Source organism: Colossoma macropomum, unplaced genomic scaffold (genome assembly GCF_904425465.1).
Source record: "Colossoma macropomum unplaced genomic scaffold, Colossoma_macropomum, whole genome shotgun sequence".
Taxonomy (NCBI): Eukaryota; Metazoa; Chordata; class Actinopteri; order Characiformes; family Serrasalmidae; genus Colossoma; species Colossoma macropomum.
This window is the reverse complement of record NW_023494799.1, coordinates 17,895,552-17,919,987: the sequence shown is the minus strand read 5'-3', so window position 1 is coordinate 17,919,987 and position 24,436 is coordinate 17,895,552. Positions and strand designations below refer to the sequence as shown.

The window sequence follows — 24,436 nt, the reverse complement described above, 5'->3', positions numbered from 1 at the left end:
TTAAGGGCGATAAAAGCACTACTGCACAAACCAGTAAAGCCACAAAAACGATACTTGTCTTAACCCGGACAAACATTACAAAAATAAAAATGAACTGAATCCAATGCGTTTGGTTGTATTCTTCTAAATGAAAACTATTTAACAACAGAGGAAAAACATTTAATATTACGGTAACTTTATTGAGTCTAAAGCTCGAACACCAGACGTATTTATGAGCACAATAAAAATGCACGTTTCTTTAGAATGACTAAGGCGTGACCAGTCGGTTCGGCAAGATAAGGATTTGTACAAGTTCGTTTCACTGATCGAAATCGATATACTTACGCATCTTAGTTTAAAGGCATACAAAACACACCAGCAAAATCGTATTAAAAGATATGAGGGGAAACGATGGCCTATATGTGTGTGTATGTATATATATATATATATATATATATATATATATATATACATACACACATACATACATACATATATACACACACACAGAGAGAGCTTGGCGATGTTCACTTATTAGAAGCCTACAGTTTTTAAGGATCCTTTTCATCTTCCGCCTTCTAAAAGATCTTTTAGTGGGTAAATAAGCACCAACGTAAGAGTTTGTTGTGAGTGATGGGTGAAGGTGCCTTAATCTCGCACTGGTATTAGTTTCATTATTCACTACTGGCGACGGGGACACAGCTTCAGAAAAGCCACATGCGACTGTCAATTCGTGGGCCGAGCATGATGGCACTGCACAGTTGTATTTCAGACAAGTTTAAAACTATGTCTAAATGTTGCACGATAATTAATGTATCACTTACCACGAGTCTGTCATTACAGTAAAACACTAGAACAACTGTTAGACCATTCTGAGCATACTTACAAACTTTGGAGGAAAATCTCCTTAGAAAATTATATTGATATGCATTGAATAAGGATGCAGACATAAATGAACTGCGGTGTCACATCTTTTTGGTTCCCATAAAATGGCCTTTGGTTACTTCCAACACATGCCATGGATTTACCTGCCATCATTTTATGAAAGAATTACTCATTGACAAGAATGTGTGATAACACTGTATTGAGAAATGAGTTACACTGATTATTTACAATGCGTTTGTTAAAAACACAACCCAAAATTCATCCTTTACATTGAACACCCTTTCCCAACTTCTTGACTTTTCATTATAACATGGATTATTATTTAAAGAAGAAAAATTCAAAGTGATGAAATCTTATCAGCTACTATCACTAAAGTTACCCCCCCCCCACCCATAAAAAATATGAAATCTTTGTTACCACAGAGATGCATCAACTTTATACATCAATTAACAGTTGTAAAACTCAGACACTTGGCCCTGTATGTGTCTGTCTCCATGAATCTCTTTCTCTGCAGCCAGCACCTGCCTCAGTCTCTCCAGCTCCTCCCTCTCTCTCCGAAACTCCTCTTTTGCCTTATACAGATCCTCCCTCTCCTTATTTAACTCTTCTCTCTCCTTCTGGAGCTCCAATTTAGTATTCTCAAGCTCCTCTTTTTCTCTCTTCAGTCTGTGATGTTCATCCTCCTGTTCACGTTTCTGATTCTGGAGCGCACGCCTCTCTGCTTCTAACTCTCGGATCTGCTGCATTAATTCCCTCTGTTGCTGTAAACTTCGGCCCTCCTCCTGCTGTACGCGCCTCAATGCTTCAGTCAGCTCCCGCTCTCGCTCCAGTATTTTACGGCCATCAGACCAATCAACACCTGACGGAGAAAGTTAACACATGATTCATAAATGATCAATGTTTTGTCAAAGCTACTTTAGAGTTCAAATCTACTGTAAAACAGTACAAACAAGAACAAGCTTAGAAACTAAGAAAAAAACTACTAACTTTCATGTTTAAACAAAGATTCAGAGATAAAGTGCAAAAATAAGGCTAATACATTAAAGTTCTGGTACTATGGGATCCATCCATTTATAAGATTTTTTTATCATACTAGTTCACACTATCTTTTTTAAAATTCAGGTTAGAACCAAAAGTATATAAGGTAAAAATAAGTGAAATGCTGCAACACAACTGACCTGTACCTGAATATTTGTCAGTGATGCTACTGTTAAGCGGTGACTGGACATTACGATTTGATGACACAGTACGACTTTTGGCAGGACTTGGGGGGCAATAATCTGGATCCTCAGGTTTGCGTTTTGTGGGCCGTTTCTGAGGATGCTCTTCTAGCTGTGCATACTCAGTAGGATGCTTATTCTGCAGGTGCCTGATGAGGTTGCTGGTGCTACTCTGGTGCTGAATCTTCTCCATGCAGAGCAAACACAAAGCTTTCTTTTCCTGATCCACCTTCCGGTAGTGCACCCACACTGCACTCCACTTGCGAGTAGTGGGTGTAAGTGGCACTGGGCTGCCCTCTTGTGCACCTTTACCCTCTCCTTCACATCCAGACACCTCCCCCTCTGTTGTTCCTTCTCCTGCAGCGGCACAGAGGATTCCCCTTATGGCTCCGTCCATCTCAACCTCGCCCACCTCGTTCTGTACCTCTACTTGTTGCTCATCCATCATTACTGTAACTAAGCAAAGAGAGGAGGAAAAAAAATAAGTGCTAGTAAATGCAGTACCCTTCATAACCTCCAATTCAATTAGACAACAGTAGGGAGTGCAGTTTATTTATAGGTTTTGCCTCAAAAGGACAGAAATTGATTGCCTCTAACTGTGTAACAAAACACTATCACAGATGAACGCCCAGGAAGAAAATCGAGACAGTACAGTGTCTAAAAACTCAATCACATTGTTTTTATCCAACACGAATGTTTAAAGCATAAACACAATATATAAAATGATGTGCAAAAACGTACAATAATACCTGCCATATCGTACGTAACATGTAATTTTGCTAGGCTAACACAAAGTTAAATGTTAGCATACGCAGAATGAACATTCGATTCGGTTGTTCTAAAGAATCGATTCGTTATATTCACTAGCGGATCGAATCACTACCTGCGGATCAGTCCTGCTGTGATTGAATATACCTAGCTACGTCCCTTGTCGCCGGATTGTTTTGCCAACCAGCTAGCTTTGTGCTAATCGTTGTGCTATTTGCGCTAATCTTGGCGCCAATAATTAGCTTAGCCAGCTGCTAACCTACTACGGACATGAGGCTGACACAGGCCAAGAGCCCATAAAAAACGCGTCACATACATGTAGCAAAACTAGTGATTTCTTCATGCTATTAAATGCTAAAAAGGCTGGGTTAGAAAACGGTGTCTGGTCAGCTAAGAAACTTCAACAACCCAAACCTTCTACACAGCCATTGTTGTTATTGTTGGATGCTGCTTTTACGGCGGTGGCTTTCCTCTTATCCAAAGCGGAGAAATCATTCGGGTGTTTCGCTCGTAAATGGCGAAGCATGTTCGTTGTGTGACCAAAATACAAAACGGTCTTCATACAGAGGAGACATAGTACTCTTTTGTCGTCCTCAGCTTGGAAAAACGACCACACTATACTTCGTTTTCGTGCCGCCATTTCTGAGTTGGTTTTGTTCTGAACACTTGACGATCCTGTTTTACTGCCCCCTTCAGGGTCGGCGGACTGTAGGTGCTCGGCTGTAGCAGCGACTCGATGAACGCTGGCTCTGCTGGGGCGGAGCTAAACGATCAGTGCTGACTTAGGGACTAGAAGTGAATGTTTCAGTTACATTAAATTAAATTAAATTAGAGAAAATTAAGCTATTAGCTACGTTGTATTTTCAGCATTTATTGTAATTTATGTCATAGAACAAAGAGCCTTATTCACCAAACGTTCTTAAGAAGAAATGACTTCTTAAAGCCCATTTATGTAGTTTTTACGAAGATTCTGATATTCACCAATGTTTGCTTATGTGAGATATTATCTCAACATTGCAACTGTTTACAGAACGCCCCCCCCCCTTCAATAAAAAGAGCTATCAGATGGTAGTTTTGCCGTGAGAAGGGAACGGCCACCCTTGTTGTCAAGCTTTGCGCAAGCGCAGTAGCCAGAATGTTCTGGCAAAATACTAGCTAGTGATGTTCATGTTTTCAGTGCAAGTCAATGGAAAATGTTTCACTTTTTAATTGTATGAAACTCATCCATCATTAATAAATTGTTCAAAGGGCCTTTCAAAGGAGAGATCCTGAGGCTGGGCCATCTACAAGTCAAGAAACCACCATATCACAAACTGAGATGAAGAAAACGAAGCAGATATCCAAATGATGTGAATACAGAAATGAGTAGCATGTGCTTGTCTTCACGTGCATAGCAACGGAAAATAGTAACTACCGCTCTGTGCTGTTTGCTCAGAGGCCTTTCCAAATGTATCTCTGAAACCCAACAACTTAGACCATCACTTGGAAACTAAACATAGTCTCTAAACCTATCAAATTGTGCCAGAACTGTTTGCAACTTTCCTCTCTTCAGCCTGACATCCAGTGCTCAGCTCTATTTAGGTGAATCAGAAAAAAACAATTAGATCTGTTAAATCTTGTGGGCCGTGGAAGCTTTTGTGGTTGTTTTTGTGTGCTGCGAGTTGTAAGAGGTTGGGAACCCCTGGTTTAGGCTGTTAGCTATCTTTTAGCTTAGTTGTTAAGAAAATAAGTTCTCAGCACCTTAACCAGTTTAAACAAAACTGAGTTTATACTTAATCTAGGCCTATCAACATACTCAGTCCCATAGAATAATCCCCACAGAATAATAACAATCCATTCACAGCACAATGATCTTTTAGTGTTTTTAATACAGAATTCAGTTCTTGTGAAGTGAGACACAGATGTGTGTACATTGAATATTTTTGTTATGGCTAAGACTGTGACACAAATTTTAGGACCAGAACTATCCATTTTACTTCATCTACTACCTTCTCCCTAGGAGGTATTACCAAGGTTATCAGTATAAGTACTAATACGGATACTGTTAATACTTTCTTATGCATGTAGAAAGGGGAATTCTTTGCGATTTCTGAAGTAAAAAACAGTAAATTTGGATATTTAAAGGCCTGTACTTTGGTGTTGTGTGTGCAGAGGAGAAGAGATTCACATTTATTTGCTACATTGATTTTTTACTTTTTCAGTATTCAATAAATTGTGTTGCTTCAAAAAGACATTTAATTTACTGCTTAAAGAACACAGTATCAATATTTTCATAAAAACTCTTAAAAAGAATTAGAAATATTGCTCCTTCGGTATCAATTTGTCCACCCCTACTCCTTTCAGGCGTGTATTATGCAGTGAACGACAGTTGGGGCAACTTTGGGAACACTTGGTTAAAATTATTTGTACATAATTTATAAAACATTGTCAGGTGTTTGCAAGTTATGAAGGTCTTATAATATGGAGTCTTTATCATGCAAGAGGAGGCAAACAGCTCTTATGCAGGCTGAATATGGGGCATAGACTACTGGATACATTTATTGTGCTAGAAAATGGGTTTAGCACAGGCAAGTATGAATCAAAAGCATTTGAAATACAAATGCCATTGGCAATACAGTGGACAGATAAGGTACACATAAATTTTAGAGGTATTCCTAGCATAATTACAGTTACTTGGCTATGAAGGACCAACAGGGTGAACTAATCTGCTATAGCGCCACCCTGAGGCAGACAAGTGCTGCACCGTTGATTAAGAATAACAAAGACAGAAGTTTGGCAGTTGTGAAGTAGGATAAAAAATGTCCTTTCCCTGAATTTGTTTTTGAGTTTATGTTTTTCCCTAATGAACAGCAGAACTTCATAATAAGTTACTTTTCAGAGACCCCCTGTATTATGCACCTTGGTTACAGAACTGTAAGATGTCTTAGGCCAGTTATTCTGACACTAGACTAAGGAAGATAGCAGACTGAATGGAGCACGCCTGCTTTTCCAAAACTCATGGAAACTTACGTGACATGCAGAGTAGACGACAAAGCATTCTGGGAGTAACAGATATACAGGTATATAAGAACAAGTTGTGTAACGTGTGGTATTTTATTCAGATGCAGCCACAAGAGGTGTTATGTCTAGTTTACAACCACCAATTTAAGCTTTGAAGTGCGAAAAATCCACAAAAGTTTAATACGTTTCACTGAAACTGTGCAAGTGTTGCTGCTCTGTCTCGTTTATTCCCAGAATTTGTCATTTCTTGTATTTTCAAAAACGACACCCATTTTACACAAAGTGCATGATTCAGCCAGGCCACATTCTTCGTTTATTTTTATCATGGCCTACAGGTTAGAGTTAGTGTGATTAGGTTATCTAATCACATGGAGCTTTTGAACTGCCTGTTGCTTTTGATTGATGAACTCCTCTACATTCACATGATGCATACATAACAAGAGCCAAAAAAGTGGATTTGATGGTTTGCTTGGCCAAAAAACAAGACTGGACCCTAATTTATAGCAAGTAATCATAATTTAAAACAGTCACAATACTGGTCTAAAAGGGAGCTATTGCCCCAAATTGTTCTGCCATACTGTATAGTCTAATTTCGGTGTACACACACAAATGCATTAAAATATTTAGTTTAATTAGGAAAGCATTTATTAAACCATAAAGTTAAACAGTTAACTAAGCCTATCTTCTCTAGGTATCTTAAATACACACAAATAAGTGCAGACAATGATACAAAGCCTGAAATAACACAAATATATTCGGCAACTTTTGTGCAGCTTATTAGAAGTCAGCTTCTAATACACCACCAGTAGACTATTACTTACAGCAAGCGGTACACAGATCTATCTTAGATGTTTTTAAAGAAGTCTTCTCAGTTCAATAAAAATAGGAATTCCACCAACACATAGTTCAATTTGTGGGATGTAAAGAAAGTCATTTAGAGTGGTCTGATGTGAAATACTTTATTCTGAAGTGCTTAGATTCAGAAGAACCAGGAAACAGGGGTCACACTATCTACAACACAAATACAGCCACTGCCCAAAACTAACGTGATTTTGGCTTAAAGACATTTATGTTTCGTACCTGCAAACAATAACTAAGGCATCAGGCAGCTTATTTGTAACCATTTCATGCAATAACTTTGTGATGTACCTTTTACAGAAAGTAAATTCTGGTTCCTATTACCACTGCTGTGAACAAGTTTCTCTAGATCAGCAAATTTCACAGGAGACCACTCTGAATGACTTTGTTTAAATCTTAACCATTTAATTATGCAGAAAATTGGTGAAAAACCCTTTCAACGAAGCATGGCTTCGTGTTCACAAATAAAATGAGCACACTAAAAACACAGTTTATCAATATTAAAACATTATGTCTAAATCCTTTATGAACATTTATTTATAATCTTTAACATGTGTAAATAAAATAATATAAAAAAGGAATTTTTCACAGTTAAACTTTTAGACTAATTCAGAGTACACAGAAGTCTTGCTTCCAGTAATATAACTCCAGTGTTTCTTCAGTCCTAGACAAAATAAAACAAGAGGTTTTTAACCCTAAAATATTTTAAGCTTCATAGTAAGTTAATCAGTCTCAGTTTTTATGTGTTGTTTAAATGAAATAGACCAGTTGGCAAAAGCCACAGACTTTTCAGTGTAAAGGCATGCAAGCCATGTTGGGTAGAAACAGGAAAAAAAAAAAAGTAGCACGTTAGTTAAGAGGGGTTCTGTGGTTATGGTTTGGATCTATATCCTGGGTCCTGACTTCCACAGCTTCCCACTCTCCAGTGCGGTTTGACCGTTTGATAGCATCAACAACCGTCTGAACATACAGCCCATCCTCGAAAGTAGCCGCCATGGAAACTGGATGCCGTGCCCATGAGCGCCTGTCTTCCTGCGCCTGGAAAGACAGACGGAGCTGAGTCACCATAGCATTCAGTCCTGTGACAGATGGTCCAGCGCCGGACCCACTGTCGCTCAAAAGAATTTCCTCCTCATGTGTGCCATTTTGTTGGCCGTACAGCTCAGTCCCCCTGGCAACTAGTCTCCCAGATGACCCCACCAGCATAACCTCATGCAGGTCAGCACCTGGGAGGTTAAAGTTCAGTGTCACACTACAGACCACACCCCCACCCATCAGTAGCTGAAAGCAAGCATAATCGTCAGCAGTCACAGAGCGGATCCCGCCTCCAGTGCTACCCTGACGCACAAAGGTCCGCAGCATTCCATGTACACGAACAGCCCGGCCCCCTGTTAAGTGGCTCAGGAGGTCAATAATGCAAGAACCGACTGTGTGCAGGCCACCGCCCCCCATCAGCTCCTCCCATGCCCAGCCATATGACTGACTAAGCAGAGAGCCTCCATATACACGTGCTTCACACACCTGTCAAAGGAAAGAGAGATAATATGTTGGTTATGCCTACTACACAACTGTGCCTTTCACAAATGACGGATCCACTACTGGTCAAGGCTGGGTTTCCCAAAAGCATCTTAACACAAAGATGATTCTTAAATGGCAGTGTGAGCATCCCAATAAACACTCTCCTCACCAATTTATCTGATCTTTACACTAAGATGCTTTTGTGAAAGTAAGCTCTGTTCATGAGGACATTTTGCTACAACTAGTGATGTGCACTGCTACTCAAGTACTCGATAAACCCCTTGAGGTGCGATTGAAATTAAATGAAATTAAATGAAGGTTAATGTCAGAATTTTTGATGATCCCCCCAATGTCATTTGATGTACCCCTAGGGGTATGCATACCACAGTTTGGGAACCACTGGCCTAGGCTACTTCACCTGAGGTGACTGTTTTAATGATTACTAGTCACTATAAAACACAAGTGCCTTAATACAAGCACATTACCAAGGACGTCTTGTTAAGAAAGTGACTGAGAAGGTACAGATAGCGCAGCCAGCCCTGGCATGGCTTTTTCACAAAAACTTAAGCTGATGTTAGCTAGGCCCAGAAACAGTGAAAAGATATTTCTCTAACAAACTAACATATTGGCACTAAGTTAACTAACATGTCCACTGAGGAGAAAAGACTGCGTGTAGAAGACGACAAGCTCTCAGCAACTCATTAACTTATTTAAAGAGGCAGGCTCTGTAAGTCAGCCGACACAAAAACCTACCGATTTCTCACAGCTACTTGGAATAATAAAACGTTTTTTAGATTTTAACCTCCCAACACCAGAGTTCTCATCTAAAGCATAATCCTTTTTTTTGTTTTTGTTGCTGCTTTTCTCTTCCCTACGATTCACTGGAAACCTGTTCCTTAACTCTTATGGACAGCAGCGAAATTCTGTTCATACCTGCAATGTCCCACAGTAACCCTCCCCGAGAAGACGTTTCATCAGGACAAAAGCAGGAAGGAAGCGCAGTGCATTGCTCATGATGCTCATCAACTGAGGGTAATACCGTGCTGCTGTCACCATCTTACAGGCATCTGTTAACGTGGCGGCCTGCTCGCTGATCACATTCTTTCCTATCCCTACGAACAAGGACAATAAAGAGCAACAACTGATTACGAAATCTAAGTACTTCTATCAGTTAATATAAATCTTTAACACAAGTAATAAGGAAAACTGAAGTTTTTAGTTAATAACTTCATTATTAAGTACAACCCAATTTCCAAAAAAGTTGGGACACTGTGCACAATGTGAATAAAAATAGGATGCAATGATATGCAAATCAAGTGAACCATATTTTTAAAGGAAAATACTACAAAGACAACATATCAAATGTTGAAACTGAGAAATATTTATTGTTTTTTGAAAAATATATGCTCATTTTGAATTTGATGCCAACAACACGTTCCAAAAAAAATTGGGATTGGGGCATGTTTACCACTGTGTTTCATCACCTCTACTTTTAACAACACTCTGTAAGGATTTGGGAACTGAGGAGACCAATTGCTGTAGTTTTGAAAATGAAATGTTTCCCTTTCTTACTTGATATATGATTTCAGCTGCTCAACAGTTCAGGGTCTCCTTTGTCGTATTTTTCATTTCATAATGTGCCAAATGTTATCAATGGGTGACGGGTCAGGACTGCAGACAGAGCAATGCTGTTGCAATACATGCAGAATGTGGTTTGGCATTGTCTTGCTGAAATAATCAAGGCCTTCCCTGAAAAAGACGTTGTCTGGATGGCAGCACATGTTGCCAAAACATGTATATATCGTTCAGCATTAATGGTGCCTTCACAGATGTGCATGTCACTCATTCCATGTGCACTAATGCACCCCTATACCATCATGAATACTGGCTTTTGAACTGTGAACTAATAACAAGCTGGGTGGTCTTTAGCCCGGAGGACCCTCAGTTTTAAATGAGCTCCAGCCCAGAGAAGGTGGTGGCATTTCTAGATCCTGTTTATGTACAGTTTCTTCTTTGCGTTTTAGAGTTTTAACTTGCATTTGTGGATGCAGCAACAAACTGTTTTCACAGACAATGGAAATTTTTCTGAGCCCATGCAGTGATTTCCTCTACAGAATCATGTCTGTTTTTAATGCAGTGCCGCCCGAGGGTCCAAAGATCACTGCCAGCAAACACTGGTTTTCAGCCTAATCCCTTGCACACACAGATTTCTCCAGATTCTCTCTCTCTTTTAATGTTATGATGTACCATAGATGATGAAAAGCAAAAGTTCTTTGCTATTTTATGTTGAGAAACGTTATTCTTGAATTGTTGCACTATTTGATTGTGCAGTCTTTCATAGAGTGGTGAACCCCTCATCATCTTTACTTCTGAAAGACTCGGCCTCTCTGCGATGCTTTTTTATACCCAGTCATGTTACTGACCTGTTGCCAATCAACCACCTGGTGTTTTCTTTAGCATTACACAACTTTACCAGCCTTTTGTTGCCCCTGTCCCAACTTTTTTGGAACGTGTTGTTGGCATCACATTCAAAATGGGCATAGCAAATGTTGAAAAATATACGTTCCCTTTGTTTTAATTTCAATTAAATATAGAGGTTAAATGATTTGCACGTCACTGCATTTTGCTTTTATTTCCATTTTGCACAGCATACCAACTTTTTTGGAAATGGGATTGTAAAACAGGCAGCGAGTTCCCTCACTGATTGCTGTGGACAAAGGTACTGAGCTTCTGACAACATTCTTTGGAACACATCCTATCAGTATGATCTTTTCATTCCCTTGAGCTCAAAGAATGTCGAGGAAACATTCTATAAACATTGGGAGAACAATTCACTGCAGCTACGGCTCTGGTGAAATAAGCGCCTGGGTGGGGTCCAGGAAGGAACCCAACCTAATCCGCTCAGTGCACAGATATGAGCCTAAAGAAAATGACAGAAGCATGTAAAGTCTCACCTAAAGCTTTCACTGCAATCTGGCGAGTATATGGGGGCGGTGTAAGTATGCACACAAGGTGAACCTCTGGATGCAACAGGACATCATCCGACTGGCTGGTAGAGAAGGGGATGTCCAGCTCATTAGCCAAGCACTCTGCTTCTTCCTGAGTCCGGCCCCAGACAGCTTGAACAGGAAAGCCTTCCTTTTGGAGCAACGGCACCAGAGCACGCACCGTCCGACCAGTCCCAAACACACCCACACCCGGCAACATTCTGCTCACACACATTCAATAAAAACAATCACAAGCCTAGTAGTCTTACTCTTCCTCAGCCACTATGTGCATCCCATCTGAAATCAAAGCTTCAAGCAGTTGGTGGGGCAACCTGAAGAAAGAGGACATATTTAGGTTACACAACGTACAACCATGTAATCAAGTCAACTAACAGAAATATGTAATAGTGCTGTAACTAGTTAAAATAAAAGACAAAAAGAACGCTTTAGAACTCAAGAGTAAGCATATGGAGGTAAACAGATTACATGGTTTGTAAAAAGTATGAAACCTGTTACCACTTGGACACTGCTCGTCAGAGACAGGTCTAGGCGGAACCAGATCCCCTTCACAACAAGCTAAATTAAGCCCAGCCTTTTCAGATTATAAGATAATAGGCAACACAACACATTCTGTAGATAAGTTATCCTACAATACAGCTGTCACTGAAACGCCTATGACTTGCTTTTTCCCCTCAGGCCATGCTAGACTACCATCTGTCAGTGTTGGCTAACTCAGTCATTTACATTTGAAAGCCTGTGCACTTGCCTGTGACGAACAAATAAGTCAGGTTTCCTTCCCCCTAACTCATGGATATTAGCACCCAGTGTTGTTCACACAAATCAAAACACACATACCTAACATATTTTATCACCACGTTTACCGACTAGGGATGTAGTCACTTTTTGCTTCGCAATACTGCTTTTTCCCGAAGTAAACAGTAGTGCTACACATTCAACGAGAGCGTTGTTATTAGCTAGCACTGCTTCACGTTACATGCGTTACAAAATTAAGCTAATTCGCAGTACCTAAGTAACACGCTAGTAGCACGTTGCTGGAAGAAGAAAGTTAACCAGTACCTTTCCACACAAAAAATGAAATCAGTCTAGTTCTTGTCAGTCAGCAGCAAGTTGAACAAATCGGTGAATAGTTATCACAACTAGCTAGCCACAGCTTGTTTTGTGCGACTTATTGGATGCTGTCACCCTGCCCTGCCTTGTCAGCCACAGGTAAGAGTCTGTGTTTACTCACCGAAACAAAACCTGTTTACGGAGTCTGAGAACGTAAAAGCCGCTCCGTTCGGATCGCTAACAAGCAGACTGTGAGCCTGGCAGGCCACCTCCCTCAGGATCGGGACAAGGGGTCGCCTTGTGAACTAGCCATCCCGCTCACGGCACGAGGAAAAACAGGCCAGACCCGTTACGGCTGTCCCATTTTTAAGTTCCTTTCTTTCTCATTCTCAAAGTCAACCTTTCCTCAAGCCGCAGTGTACTAGCTACTTCTCATTCGTGGGGCCGGCGAATGGTTCAGCAATGTGTTCTTCTCAAAGGGATCCACCTCACAGCTCTCACCGTCCTCAGACACAAACGATGACCATTTGCGCAAGCGCATCTCCCGTATTTGCATATTGTCTTCGTCACGCCCATTGCGAATACATACGAATTCAATTTGTAATTTGATATATATATATATTATATATTTATATATATATATATTATATATATATATATTATATATAATGCATATGTATACTGCATCACTGCATAACAGAGACCCATCTGACCATATCACTTTTTCCCCCTCACATCTCTGTAGACCAGTGTCTATAGCTTTAGCACCACTAAACACTCAAATGTGCCGTCTTTGTAATGAGTGATTTAAACACTCTAATCCCACTTTACAGTCTAATCATACCCTGCGTTGACATTCACCTGAGGAACAGTTGCTTTTTCCTCGTGTACATCGCACTAATTCAGTCATTGAATGTGCCCTTTCGAACATAATTTGTAATCATTAATATTTAATTGATTTATTGATCATAGATGTAGATGTCACTTTTGTTGCTGTATTATTGCAATACCAACCAGCTGAGCAATGTTTGTAACTGAAGCTCCTGCCATCTGTGCCCCGATTCACAAACTTTCTTTCACAGTAACTTCTCTTACCTTCCTGAACCAAAAAGGAAGTAAACTGGGCCTGCTCAGCATTGCCAGGTATGCCACAGAACATGGTAGAATGTTAGTTATATGAGGCATTTCATCTGTCTGGAGGCATCTGCACTCATTATGTTTCCCCACTCATTTATTCAGGTTTTTCCTGTAACTTGTCACCTATCTGTACTGAGGAGTGTTTAGCTGTGTTTAGTTTAGAGTGTTTCAAGGTGGTGGTATATAAAAATATTGTGATAAGTACACATACAGTAATAAATAAAATGGGCATGTTAACTGAACACCTTTATTTTACAAATTCTTTTTGAACAAGTTTTCTAATTTTCAGTGACATATTGCAGAAAACAGGACATCCAAAAACAATAATGACATTAACCAACATGTAAATGAGACATTGAAAATGAAAAAAACAGCTATTTGGAGGAAACAAAAAGAAGAGCAAAGAAGATGGTGTGGAAGATTTATCTCCTTTGATTAGGAACGACTTTGTTTCCGCTGGTTGCCACTGGTATGAGAAGCTTCCTATACTCAAGAGGGAGGAACTTCTCAATCAATACATTGACTGGGGTGCTGTCCGTCACAAAACCCTGTCTATAAAAGACGCACAAACGCATTATTCATATGTAGCCTTGTTATGTTAGGTTGTTATGTATCCGGATATATTTTGTCTTGAACAGGAAAAACCTATATATATCATACTTCTGTCCACACAAAAACAACTTTGATCACTGAAGACTGAGGCCTTTGAAATGCTGCCATCAAGCTGTTAACTTGCAAATGCCTGCTACTGTAAGCAGGCAGAACTCCATCTGGAATATGGCTGATGACCAGATTGTTTTGGTGTACTCAGCAATTTGAGGGTGATGACATGTTTATAAGTGAATTAAGCTTTAGTCAGATTATATCTTACTACATAATTCAAATTGAAAAGTTAAAAATAGTACAAAACTTCTTTGCTGATCAGGGCTTTGTGGAAAGGGAGATTTTCAAAAGTGCTGTTATTGTGGAGGGGGGTGGGGAATTAAATAAAAATAAAAAACAAAACCCATTTCCAAAAATATCCAGATACATACGTACATGGTAATAGACTCTCAACATACCTTCTCATGAGAAGTTCAACATCTTCAACCTCAATGGTTTTCCTCTTTGCATGAGCAGAATATGCCTCCAAATCATCCGCTAGACGATCAAAGTATTTCTGCAGTCTGTCACATGAGATGCACAAACAAACGTGAGCACTCACAAACTTATATTGAATCAAAACTCTTTCAAACTGACACACTTTATCATAAAATATATCAAATGTTAGCTTACATTTCGTTGATGACTGGGTAGACATCACTGGCCACCTTGGTTTTGGCAAAATGTTTAAACATACTCATAACATAACTCTTTGGAAGGATATCAGAGGTAGTCCGATTCTTCTGTTTAGGGCGAGGCTTCACAACCTTTGGGGCAGGGCTGAAATAAATACCAGTCAGAGATGTTTTCTAATAGAGGAAATCTAAATACAAATACAACAGCACTGAAAATTACAAATCAATTACCCAGTGTTCAAAACTTTAAGCACTGTGGCTGTGTGCAGTGTGCTGGGAGTTGGTACTTCCTTCCTTTGTCTAATGAAAGCAGGAGTTTGCATAGACAGCTCTAGAGGAATATAAACACATATATATGAACACACACACACAGGTATGTTCAGTAATACCAAAAACGTTTATTGTACTGTTGTCTTGTGAGTGGTAGCGCCATACCTTCACTATATGCGTCTTCCTCCTCTTCATCATCTTCTTCCTCTTGCTGCTCCTCCTTGTCAGCAGGAAAGTCTGGGGTGGGGCTGTGATGGACAGGAGATGTCACAATATTTTCATCTTCTGACATGCTAATATCTCCTTGAGTAACACCTTTCACTTCATCATCTTGAACTTCTGCCAAACAGGTCTGATGCATCTCAAATGATTTTCTAGTATTTCCTTGAGTATGATCTTCCACTTCATCAACCTGAACTTCTGCCAGACTGGTCTGATGCATCTCAAATGATTTTCTAGTATTTCCTTGAGTATGATCTTCCACTTCATCAACCTGAACTTCTGCCAGACTGGTCTGATGCATCTCAGATGAAGAGGGCTTCAGAGTGGGGGATGTGGATGTTGAGGCAGGGTTGACATATGGTTCCTTATCCAAGTGAGGTAACTCCTCTGCAGCACTTGCATTAGTAAAACTTTGCAGTTCTACAAAACAAACAAACAAACAACACAATTATCTTCAGATTTATTCAAAACTAGCAATTACAATGAAATTCTGACTCATTCTCACCTTTACCTGTGGGATACAGTCCCGCCCCAAGACTTTTAGTGCCTCTCTCTCTTTCTGTTATTCCAGCCATGACTGTTCCACCCTCTGAGTGGTAGGCTCTCCGAATGATTCGCTCTAATACTTGTGATGGAAGTTCCACCACTGTAAGGCTGTCCTTCTCACTTTCTCTCATCTCAATTTTTTCCACCTCTGATTCCTGTATGTCAGACTCTTTCCCCTCATATTCCTGAATCTGAGGGGCAGGCTCTGTCATTGCCTGAGTTGGTGCAAATGGCAACTCCTCAGGACTCAAACTGACTGCCTCATTCTCTTGTGATGAAGGTATCACGTTCAGCTCCTCCTTTTCTTCCTGTATCTGAGAGGCTGTTTCTGGGCCTTCCATTTCTTGGAAGGGTTCAGGCTCAGTTTCACAGATTTTGCTCAAATGCTCATTTTGTTTGTCTTGATGATCATCCACTACTTGCTCCTCTTGATAGTCACCTCCCACTTTTTCTTCATCATCTCTCCTTCTGTCAGTCTCAAATGCTTTTTCACCCTCATGTCTGCCCACCTCTGGAGGCCCATCATTATCCTCTTTCAGCACAGATGCAGAAACAGTTGGCTGGAGGTAGAGTTCTGTGTTGCTCATGACAATGTCTGTGGTGAGGTCAGGCACTGTGACATTGCTCAGTCCAAGAGTGAACTTCTGCCAATCAGAATCTCCAAGAGTTTTTCCATCCTGTACTACTGTATAATCTAAGAAAGAAAAAGAAGAGGAGAGTTGTGCAAGATATGAGGAGAGGATATATAACGGGGAATGAACATGCTCGTAATGTTTGTACCTTGATTGCAATGCCTCTCAAAGCGTTTCTGGACAGCCTCGTCAAACGCATCCACAGAAGGCTGCCTTCGACTGGCTGCCTTTCGCCGTAAACCTACCCTCTCAGACTGAATGTTCATATATGGAGTCTTCAAGGTGAGGCTCAGAACACTGCCAGACGCAGACAAACGATGCATTAAATGATGCACAGTAAAGTAGACTAGTTCACCTCAATCACAAAAATCACACTTTACCTCTTACATCCAGCAGAAAGATCCTGTTCCACAGTCACATCTGTATTTTCCTGAGTGACATCATTCTCTTCTTCACCTTAAGAAAATTGGAAAAGCCCTGTGTGACGTTTGGGTGTTTTTGGGTAAGCTGGGTATAATTTATTACAGCAATCATACAAACTAAGGGCACAGCTTGACTTTAGTCCTGCTGGGCCAGATATGATCTCATAGCGAGAATACATGTATGGGGGGCAACTATTAAACTTTTTAAGGACATTTTTAAGCCGCCAGTGACCAATAAAGAGCAAATTTGATATGTCAGTGTTTCCTATACATTAATTTATTTGTGGCAGCCCACTACATATTGATTTTCTTCTTCTTTTTTTAATATTTAAAAGGGTAAAATCTTATTTCATTGTATGCTGCGCATGGCACTGCTGCGCATGGCACTGTTTCACTCAACCCCACACTCTCTCTCACACAAACACACTGACAACAGACCCGTCTATGCCCCTTCTCTGCATGTACTCTAAATCAAAACATGAGGGATTTCTCAATATGCGTTCTTCTCTGTTCTAGCATTCCCCATGGGAACGTCATCAGTCACAGCCTAATTACTGTTCCAATTTATGCGCAAGAAGAAGGATTGTTGTTTTTTGTTGAACTACTTTCTTAACACAACACTGTCAATGGCAGAGACCCAATTTGTCAAATAAATTGTTAGCAAGCATGTAACGACTCTAGCTAGTCTAAACTAAGCTAAGGTTAGAATACAACTGGGTTGTCGAGGTTAGCATGTACATAGCTGTCAATCAATTCTGACTGCTTGTGCACATGGATAACTTGAGTGGTGGAGAGAAAAAGAGACAGTGTCTGTATGTGTCTAAGTGAGGGAGAGAGAGGCAGTGAGACTGTGTATGTGTGTGAGTGTGAGGTACAGAGAGAACCTTTGTATGTGTGGGAAAGTGAGGGAGAAAATAGTTATACACAAAGTTTTTTAATTATTAATATTATTCAGTTATTTAAATAAAGTACTTGGCAATTAAAATGCTTGCACTGGAGCACATTATTGTGTTATTATAGTATTATTTGATAATTTAGGAACCCCCCCCCACCCTGGTAAGCTACCACTACAAATAAAATCTAATTCTACAGGAAACACTGTAAGTCTAATTATAGGCAGCCATTGGGTACCTGTTTGTTGGTCCAGCTGTCTCTCAAAAGCTGACACATTGAAGGTGGGCGGTGGCCTCCTACGACTCATCCCCCTAATCACAGTACTTAGTGGCTCTGTGACTAAGTCAGGCAACTCAAGACCAGATGGTCCTTCACTGGGAACATATAGAGCACAATCCAATAAAATGAGGGTACCAAACATTCCCATCTCATTGTTAATGTAGCTATTGCAAGTCTTAACCCCCCTATTATCTTTGGGTTCAATCTGACCCCATTCAACACTTAACTTCTCTAAATAAATTACATTTTTTGCCTCATATTTAATGACTTTTCCTAGTTTACTGGGGACAACTGGGTAAACATTGCTTTCAATGGGGACAACTGGGTAAACATGCTTTCAATGTCCTGTACAGATTTTACACGCATTGGGTTTTATTTGAGGTCAACATTTTAAACACATTTGTGTTGGGTCTTTTGAATGATATTGAGGATACTACAACATTTCATAATCTACAAATAAATAAATACATAAATAAATAAATAAAACTTCTGCCCTCTGCTCTGGGTAAAACATAATTCCGACTAGAACTTTGATATTTCCCACTCTGTCAGGACAGGGAAATATAGTTCCAGCGAGAACACGGATAGCTCACACAACAGAGGGGAAGAGCAAACATATAGTGGTATCAGCCACAAATCATGCTACCGTGAAGAACTCAGGAAGTGTGGGTATGCAAAGTAGCTCCCGATAAGAAAAGGACAGTTATTGTTCTGTTGTTGTTGCTGTTAGTGTAGTTATTTTGCTTCTTGTATGTTGTGTCCTCCTGCATTAGCCCCGTCTGTATTTTGTGTTAGAGTATGCAGCATTTCTTGCTGCCTGTTGCAGTGCCTGTTCAAATAAAAGACCATTCATCTATATGTGCCATATATACCGTATCTTCTTCTACGCCGATGCCACAGTGGTGTCAGAAGTGGAACATGAATGAACCCAAACTCAAACTCAACAAACTCAAAAGGCAGACAATGAAGAAGACCAAGCCCAGCAGAAGATGGCAAAGCAAACAGCACAGCGAGGCTCTGCAGCAGCCGTCCACCATTGGCAGAGCAGAAGAGCGCGCCCAGAGCGGATAATGCCAAGGAGCCGCTGAGCCAAGGACATGGCCCCGAGAGTGCACTGGGAGCATGGACCGGGAACTCTGCTGGCCTGGACTCTGTGCACCCCAGGGACTTTGTTCAGACTGTGTGGGTTGCCAGGACAGCTGACCCTTGAGGGGAGGGATGTCATGTAATAGGTATTTCGGATGTATGAGAGGGGTATGTTTTATTTAAAAGGCTATTGTGGCAGTCAACAAAGAAACATTAAATACCTGATACATACACTTTAGTAACAAATTGAAAAATCATTTTCTGCAGGTTTAAATTGCTGGGGTCAAATTGAAGAAAAATGTTAGTAAATTTGAAGATAACAAGAGGCAACATTGAGTCTTAAGTAGGATTTGCTGCTGTTGGACACATGCCTACCTCTGTCTGTTGCTATGGAGGCTAGTCTCCACAATTTGCTGGTTGGCCTCTGGTACCGCAGGCTGACCAGATAGCAGCAGAGATGCCTCAGCCTCTGAAAGGCAGACCCCATGAAAGTCAACAACAACAAAAACATCTAGCAATGTAGACCCAGCTTAACAGACATCAGGCCACTCCAGCAAAATATGCTCACCTGTCTGGATGATGCCCCTGAGCAGACCACGAGGTGTGATGTCCTCATCATACAGCGAGGATGAAGCCACTGCTGGTGTCTTCACAGTTCGGCTCTGTGACCTTGGCCTTTTGCTGGGAGGGAGTGGTGACTGAGTAGCACTCTGAATGGGAAAACTGAGCTTTAATTTAAGGTGTACACTAAAAAAAATACTATATAAAAAGGTTCTGTTCTCTGTTCTGACCTATACAATCAGAATATTAAGGCTACCTGAAAACGAACACAAGAATGGTTTAAATTATCCCATCACAGCCTAAGAAATGCTTCGAAAGTGTGCACTGAAATGATTATGAACTATCCATGAAATCAATCCTGATAGTTACTTTGAACATTTCAGTGGCTGCAAGCTATTTAAACCTGAAATATCCAAATGATACACAGAGACAAATATTCAACTATGAGAATATACAGTCTGCATTTCATTATGGAGGACTATCAATGAGACCTGCAAGCAGAGTTAAACAGCTGTCAACCAAGACAAAAGTGAAAGAAACTGTCATTCCCTCAGTGTTTTTGAAAGATTAACTCGCCAGCATCTCAAACGCTGCTTGAGAAAATAAAATGCTCAATTCCGAGGTGAGAAACTTGTTGTACTTTGGTGAACTTTATCAGCAACAAGACTAACATTCCATGTTATATGATCATCTTTCAGCCTACATTCTGTGCACTGGAGTAATGTTTATTTTTCTGCAAACAATAGATAACCACTTGTTTAACCCACTGAAGCAGAGAGCTGCTAACTAAGAGACGTTAGTGGGGTAAGGGGTAAACTTGCTGCAGCAAATAGAGTTTATGTCCTTAGACTGTGGTTAACCATCAAAAATAGTCAGCGGTAGCCCGTTGCTCTCTTTCAGCTGGCTGCTGCTACTCTCTCTACTCTCATGTGTCGGGTAAAGTTCTGAAGCTCTGTATTCTGGCTCAAACATATTTGGTCACATTTGGGAATGTTTGTGCTCAGGAAGCTGTTATCGTCTAGATATTGCTCTTCAGGATCCTGTCTAGGGCAGTAGCCATGATAGCTACTTTGAAGGACCTTTTGGGCATAACTTTTTTTAAGTAACCACCCAAACACCTACTGCTTCGCCTCTTAGACCCTGTGCACACTTGGTCTCAAGTGATCAGATCGTTAGTGGACAGCGAGACGTATAGCTGTTTAAACCTGGCATTTCCATGTGTTGAATGCGTCTCCAGTGATCGGATTTTGTGAGTGGAGGAAGGGTACCACCCACGTTTACTATGTCAATCTCTAGCTGTGTTTGCTGTCAGATAAAAATGTACTGTGAATCAATGTCTGTGTAAATGAGAAGGCTGTTACAAATTTTTAGACCACTTGAACTGCTACTGTGACTTGTAAACAAACAGTAGGAGAAACAAAAAATGAAGCTATGCCACTGCTTTTATTTCTGCTGTGATGACGGAGCTGATAAAGGAGGTGTCTGCTGCTCCTGAAGACAAATTAAGATGTTTTAGCGTTCACACTATGAATGTTATGTGATCGTATTTGTCCCTGACCACCTCTGAAGGTGGTTTGAGTGATTGGATCACTATATACCTTGATTACGTCGCCAAGAGTCAAAACTTACCCAAAGTACATTTCTGGATCCACAAGGGGCATTAAAATTGTTCTTTTTCATTCAGAAATGATCTCCTAGCGATGAGTACATATATTTTGATGTGTAATACAGCGAACTATCCGTTTGAGAATAAAAACTTTTAATTTTACCTCATGAAGCTTCTGTTTGAGTTTGTGTCTAAGAGTGACTTGAGGGCTCTCGTTCCCAGGGGTGTTCCTCACTCTAGAGCTCCTCCGCACACGGGAAACTGTGGGGTTACGAGCCGCACTGCAGAACAAGTATAGCAATATCAGCAGGGTATCAGCACTGTGTTATGAATATCACTTGACAAAAGCAATGAGGAACCCTGCCTAAAACATGTCTTCATTAGAATCAAAGCTGTATATGTATCTTACTATCAAGCGATGTTTTAACAGACTGACATTTTGAATTTGCTGTTGAATGATCTGAAGACATTGCAATGACTAATTTCACATATAACAGTAACTCATAAAGCGTACTACTTAGTGTCAGTGATCAACACATAAATAGGTAAGCAAATGCAATCAAAACACTTGCAAACCTAAATCACGCTTGTCACAACATAGGTTAAGCTGACACGAAGGAACAGTTAACGTTAGGCTAAATCGCAGAAAGCAGACGTGACAACTTCGCTGTACGCTCTTTTAGTCAAGAGCAATAATTTCTTAATTTCTTGGTGCATCTGTTTTCTAAACAGAAGCACAAAACACTTCCTACCAACAGCTAACCGAAAAGAAATACACACCTTCTGGTTACTGGAGACCGCGCTAGCTCGGAGTGCAGAACGTTCCTCAGCAAAACCCGAGCGGAAACGTCCTCTTCGACGGAATCCATAACAGATTAGAAAACTGCAGCAAACAAAGTTAAAAAACAAACTTTATATGTTAACTAAAATTGTTCAACGACAGCAGCAGGGACGCAGAACAGGGCAAATTGGCTAAATTTATTCATCTCCCAACTCAACAAAGCCAGAAAGCGTTCAAATTAAGTATTGATGACGTAGTCTCCCGCCCTGAAACACGTACACGAGGGCTTCATGGGATATGTAGTTTCGCAAGTGCGTTTCCGGGCCTTACTTTGCAAAGTTAATGCCGTTAATCTCAGATGTTAGTTCTATAGCTATGTTTATCGTACTTCTGTAAGTTACGTTTACCGAGTAAAAGCTTTAGCAGTAGGTTTTCAGTGTTATAAATGTTTACTGAATGCATTTGAGTAGACTGCTTGAGGGACTTCGGCAGGGGCCTTTTTTCCCCACTCAGGGCACACTGCGAGTATGAGGCTAATACTAACAGGCGTATCAACTCAACAATTTAAAGACTTACTGGAACGTTCATATTTCACAACGTATTACCTTTAAGCAATACATTAATATAGTGTCGTTAAAGAGCCAACGACGTCCAATTAATACTATAGTCATTGCACACCTGCGCATTTTTGCGCAGACCTGACCACAACAAATCGTTTCGGAAACCAAAACAGGATGTTGTAAGCATTGTGGGACGTGTAGTTCCGCTTGTAGGCCGCTGCTCTTGATAACAGCGCACGAAGGAGCCAAACAAAACAAAATTAACATAACTTTTGAAGGATTGTTAAAACAGTGGCGAGGTTGCCGTACGGTCATGCCTGGGTTCACATGCTGCGTGCCTGGATGCTACAACAATTCCCACCGGGACCGCGAGCTGCGCTTCTACACCTTCCCAAAGGATCCCACTCAGCGGGAGATCTGGCTCAAGAACATCTCGCGGGCCGGAGTGAGCGGCTGCTTCAGTACTTTCCAGCCCACGACTGGGCACCGGGTCTGCAGTGTCCATTTCCCCGGAGGTAGAAAGACCTACACGATACGGGTGCCAACCCTGTTCCCGCTCCGCGGAGTAAACGAGCGAAGGAGTCGGCGGGGCAGGAGCAGAAAGGTACCCGCGACTGTGCCCATCATCACCAGCGTAGTGTCGATCGGCAGCGAGGCTGCGCCGATCGAAGGAGAGGGCAACACGGACACGACCGTGGTGCAGATAGGGCAGAACGGCCAGTACATCACGCCCGTGGACGTGACCGCCGCAGCGGATGATGGCTCGTGCCCCGTGGCGGTCTCCCACCCGGAGGATTTCGCCGGGTCTAGTCCGATTGGCCCCATGCAGGCCGCCGCCGGCCAGTGTAGTGGGCTATACGGAGAGGACCACTCGTACTCACTGACCAACGGAACGACCTCCGCCGAGCTGCTCAGGAAGCTCAACGAGCAGCGTGACATTATCGCGCTCATGGAAGTGAAGATGAAGGAGATGAAGAACACCATCCGTCAGCTGCGCGTCACCGAAGCGCGCCTACAGGAGGACCTGCGCGAGAGGGACCGCATGCTGTCCGCTGCCGTTTCAGTGAGGAAGAAAGTCTGACAGACGACCGGGATTTACTTAATGACGAGCTAAAGAGCAAAAAACAGTGTTTTCAGTGCTCCTGAGAATTACGGCTGCAAGGCGACGACAATTGACTTTCATTGTAGTTCATTTGCTCGACCAAGTTCTCTTGTCTTTACGCTACTTCTACCGTTAGTAGTTAGGCGTCGTGTAATAGCAGGATGCTAAAGTAAATGAGTAGGTCACCTGTGTGTATGTTTAGAACTGTCACACACTCGCGAGTAGCTCGGACTGAGACGTTTAATAGACTGTTTTTCATTTTTAATCCGTTGTACTTTTCTTTTTCAGTTCGTGATGAAGGGAGGTTTTCCTTTCTGCTGCAGCTCGAGATTCGCCAACTGCCACCACATATGAATAAACGCAGCCTTCACTCACACGAACTGTTTGTTTTTGAGTGAAGGCATTTCATGTGTTTGAGTACATAACAAGCTTTGTTCCTCTATTTTTTTGATATGAGTGATCAGAGGATTTGTTACTGAATGATGGATCCTCACCTGTTTGTAAAGGATAACTGAGGGCTTGAAGTAAAAAATGAAAAAGATGCGCGAGTCTATTTTTGTTGTGTTAGTGTAGTTTCTTAAATACAAGTGGGATATTTTTTCCCCACACGCTTGTGGCATATGACTTGGGATCATTTTGAATAGTGGCAGATGTGATGACTGAGAAAGGACTGGAGTGAAGGACCTTTCCCCGACTCCCTTCTCGCTCAGTTTGCTAATAAGAATTAGGTTCTGGAGAAGTGATGATTCTGAACATACATTCAAGAAATGCTGGAAGT

General features: G+C 41.1%; 4 protein-coding genes across 10 annotated transcripts; 1 reads left to right on the top strand and 3 right to left on the bottom strand.

Moving 5' to 3' along the window:
* Positions 1-1,046: 1,046 nt before the first annotated feature.
* On the bottom strand, positions 1,047-4,244 carry LOC118819311 (mitogen-activated protein kinase kinase kinase kinase 4). Its single transcript, XM_036587043.1, has 4 exons — positions 4,239-4,244; positions 3,267-3,615; positions 2,043-2,540; positions 1,047-1,723 (listed from the first exon to the last, which is right to left on the bottom strand). The coding sequence occupies exons 1-4, from the start codon at positions 4,242-4,244 to the stop codon at positions 1,311-1,313; spliced, it is 1,266 nt and encodes a 421-aa protein (XP_036442936.1). The 3' UTR covers positions 1,047-1,310.
* A 1,893-nt stretch (positions 4,245-6,137) lies between these two features.
* On the bottom strand, positions 6,138-12,795 carry gfod2 (glucose-fructose oxidoreductase domain containing 2). 3 transcript variants are annotated; one of them, XM_036586549.1, is made up of 4 exons: positions 12,465-12,795; positions 11,183-11,547; positions 9,162-9,340; positions 6,138-8,231 (listed from the first exon to the last, which is right to left on the bottom strand). In XM_036586549.1, exons 2-4 carry the CDS (start codon positions 11,448-11,450, stop codon positions 7,560-7,562), a joined length of 1,119 nt encoding a protein of 372 aa, XP_036442442.1. In that variant the 5' UTR covers positions 11,451-11,547; positions 12,465-12,795; the 3' UTR covers positions 6,138-7,559. The 3 variants fall into 3 exon arrangements, 2 of the variants coding, with proteins under 2 accessions (XP_036442442.1, XP_036442443.1); XM_036586550.1 differs by having other exon boundaries at positions 11,183-11,436; XR_005008127.1 differs by lacking the exon at positions 9,162-9,340 and having other exon boundaries at positions 8,123-8,231.
* Positions 12,796-13,095: 300 nt separating this feature from the next.
* Positions 13,096-23,538, bottom strand: cenpt (centromere protein T). 5 transcript variants are annotated; one of them, XM_036586168.1, is made up of 14 exons: positions 23,438-23,538; positions 21,996-22,098; positions 21,379-21,496; positions 19,617-19,758; positions 19,424-19,517; positions 17,921-18,057; positions 16,748-16,823; positions 16,516-16,664; positions 15,695-16,429; positions 15,133-15,609; positions 14,929-15,028; positions 14,696-14,842; positions 14,482-14,586; positions 13,096-13,972 (listed from the first exon to the last, which is right to left on the bottom strand). In XM_036586168.1, the coding sequence occupies exons 2-14, from the start codon at positions 22,082-22,084 to the stop codon at positions 13,843-13,845; spliced, it is 2,499 nt and encodes an 832-aa protein (XP_036442061.1). In that variant the 5' UTR covers positions 22,085-22,098; positions 23,438-23,538; the 3' UTR covers positions 13,096-13,842. The 5 variants fall into 5 exon arrangements, with proteins under 5 accessions (XP_036442061.1, XP_036442062.1, XP_036442065.1 ...); XM_036586169.1 differs by having other exon boundaries at positions 23,442-23,538; XM_036586172.1 differs by lacking the exon at positions 23,438-23,538 and having other exon boundaries at positions 15,133-15,409; positions 15,491-15,609; positions 21,996-22,735.
* On the top strand, positions 22,821-24,197 carry thap11 (THAP domain containing 11). Its single transcript, XM_036586174.1, has one exon. The coding sequence runs from the start codon at positions 22,870-22,872 to the stop codon at positions 23,635-23,637; it is 768 nt and encodes a 255-aa protein (XP_036442067.1). The 5' UTR covers positions 22,821-22,869; the 3' UTR covers positions 23,638-24,197.
* Positions 24,198-24,436: the final 239 nt, after the last annotated feature.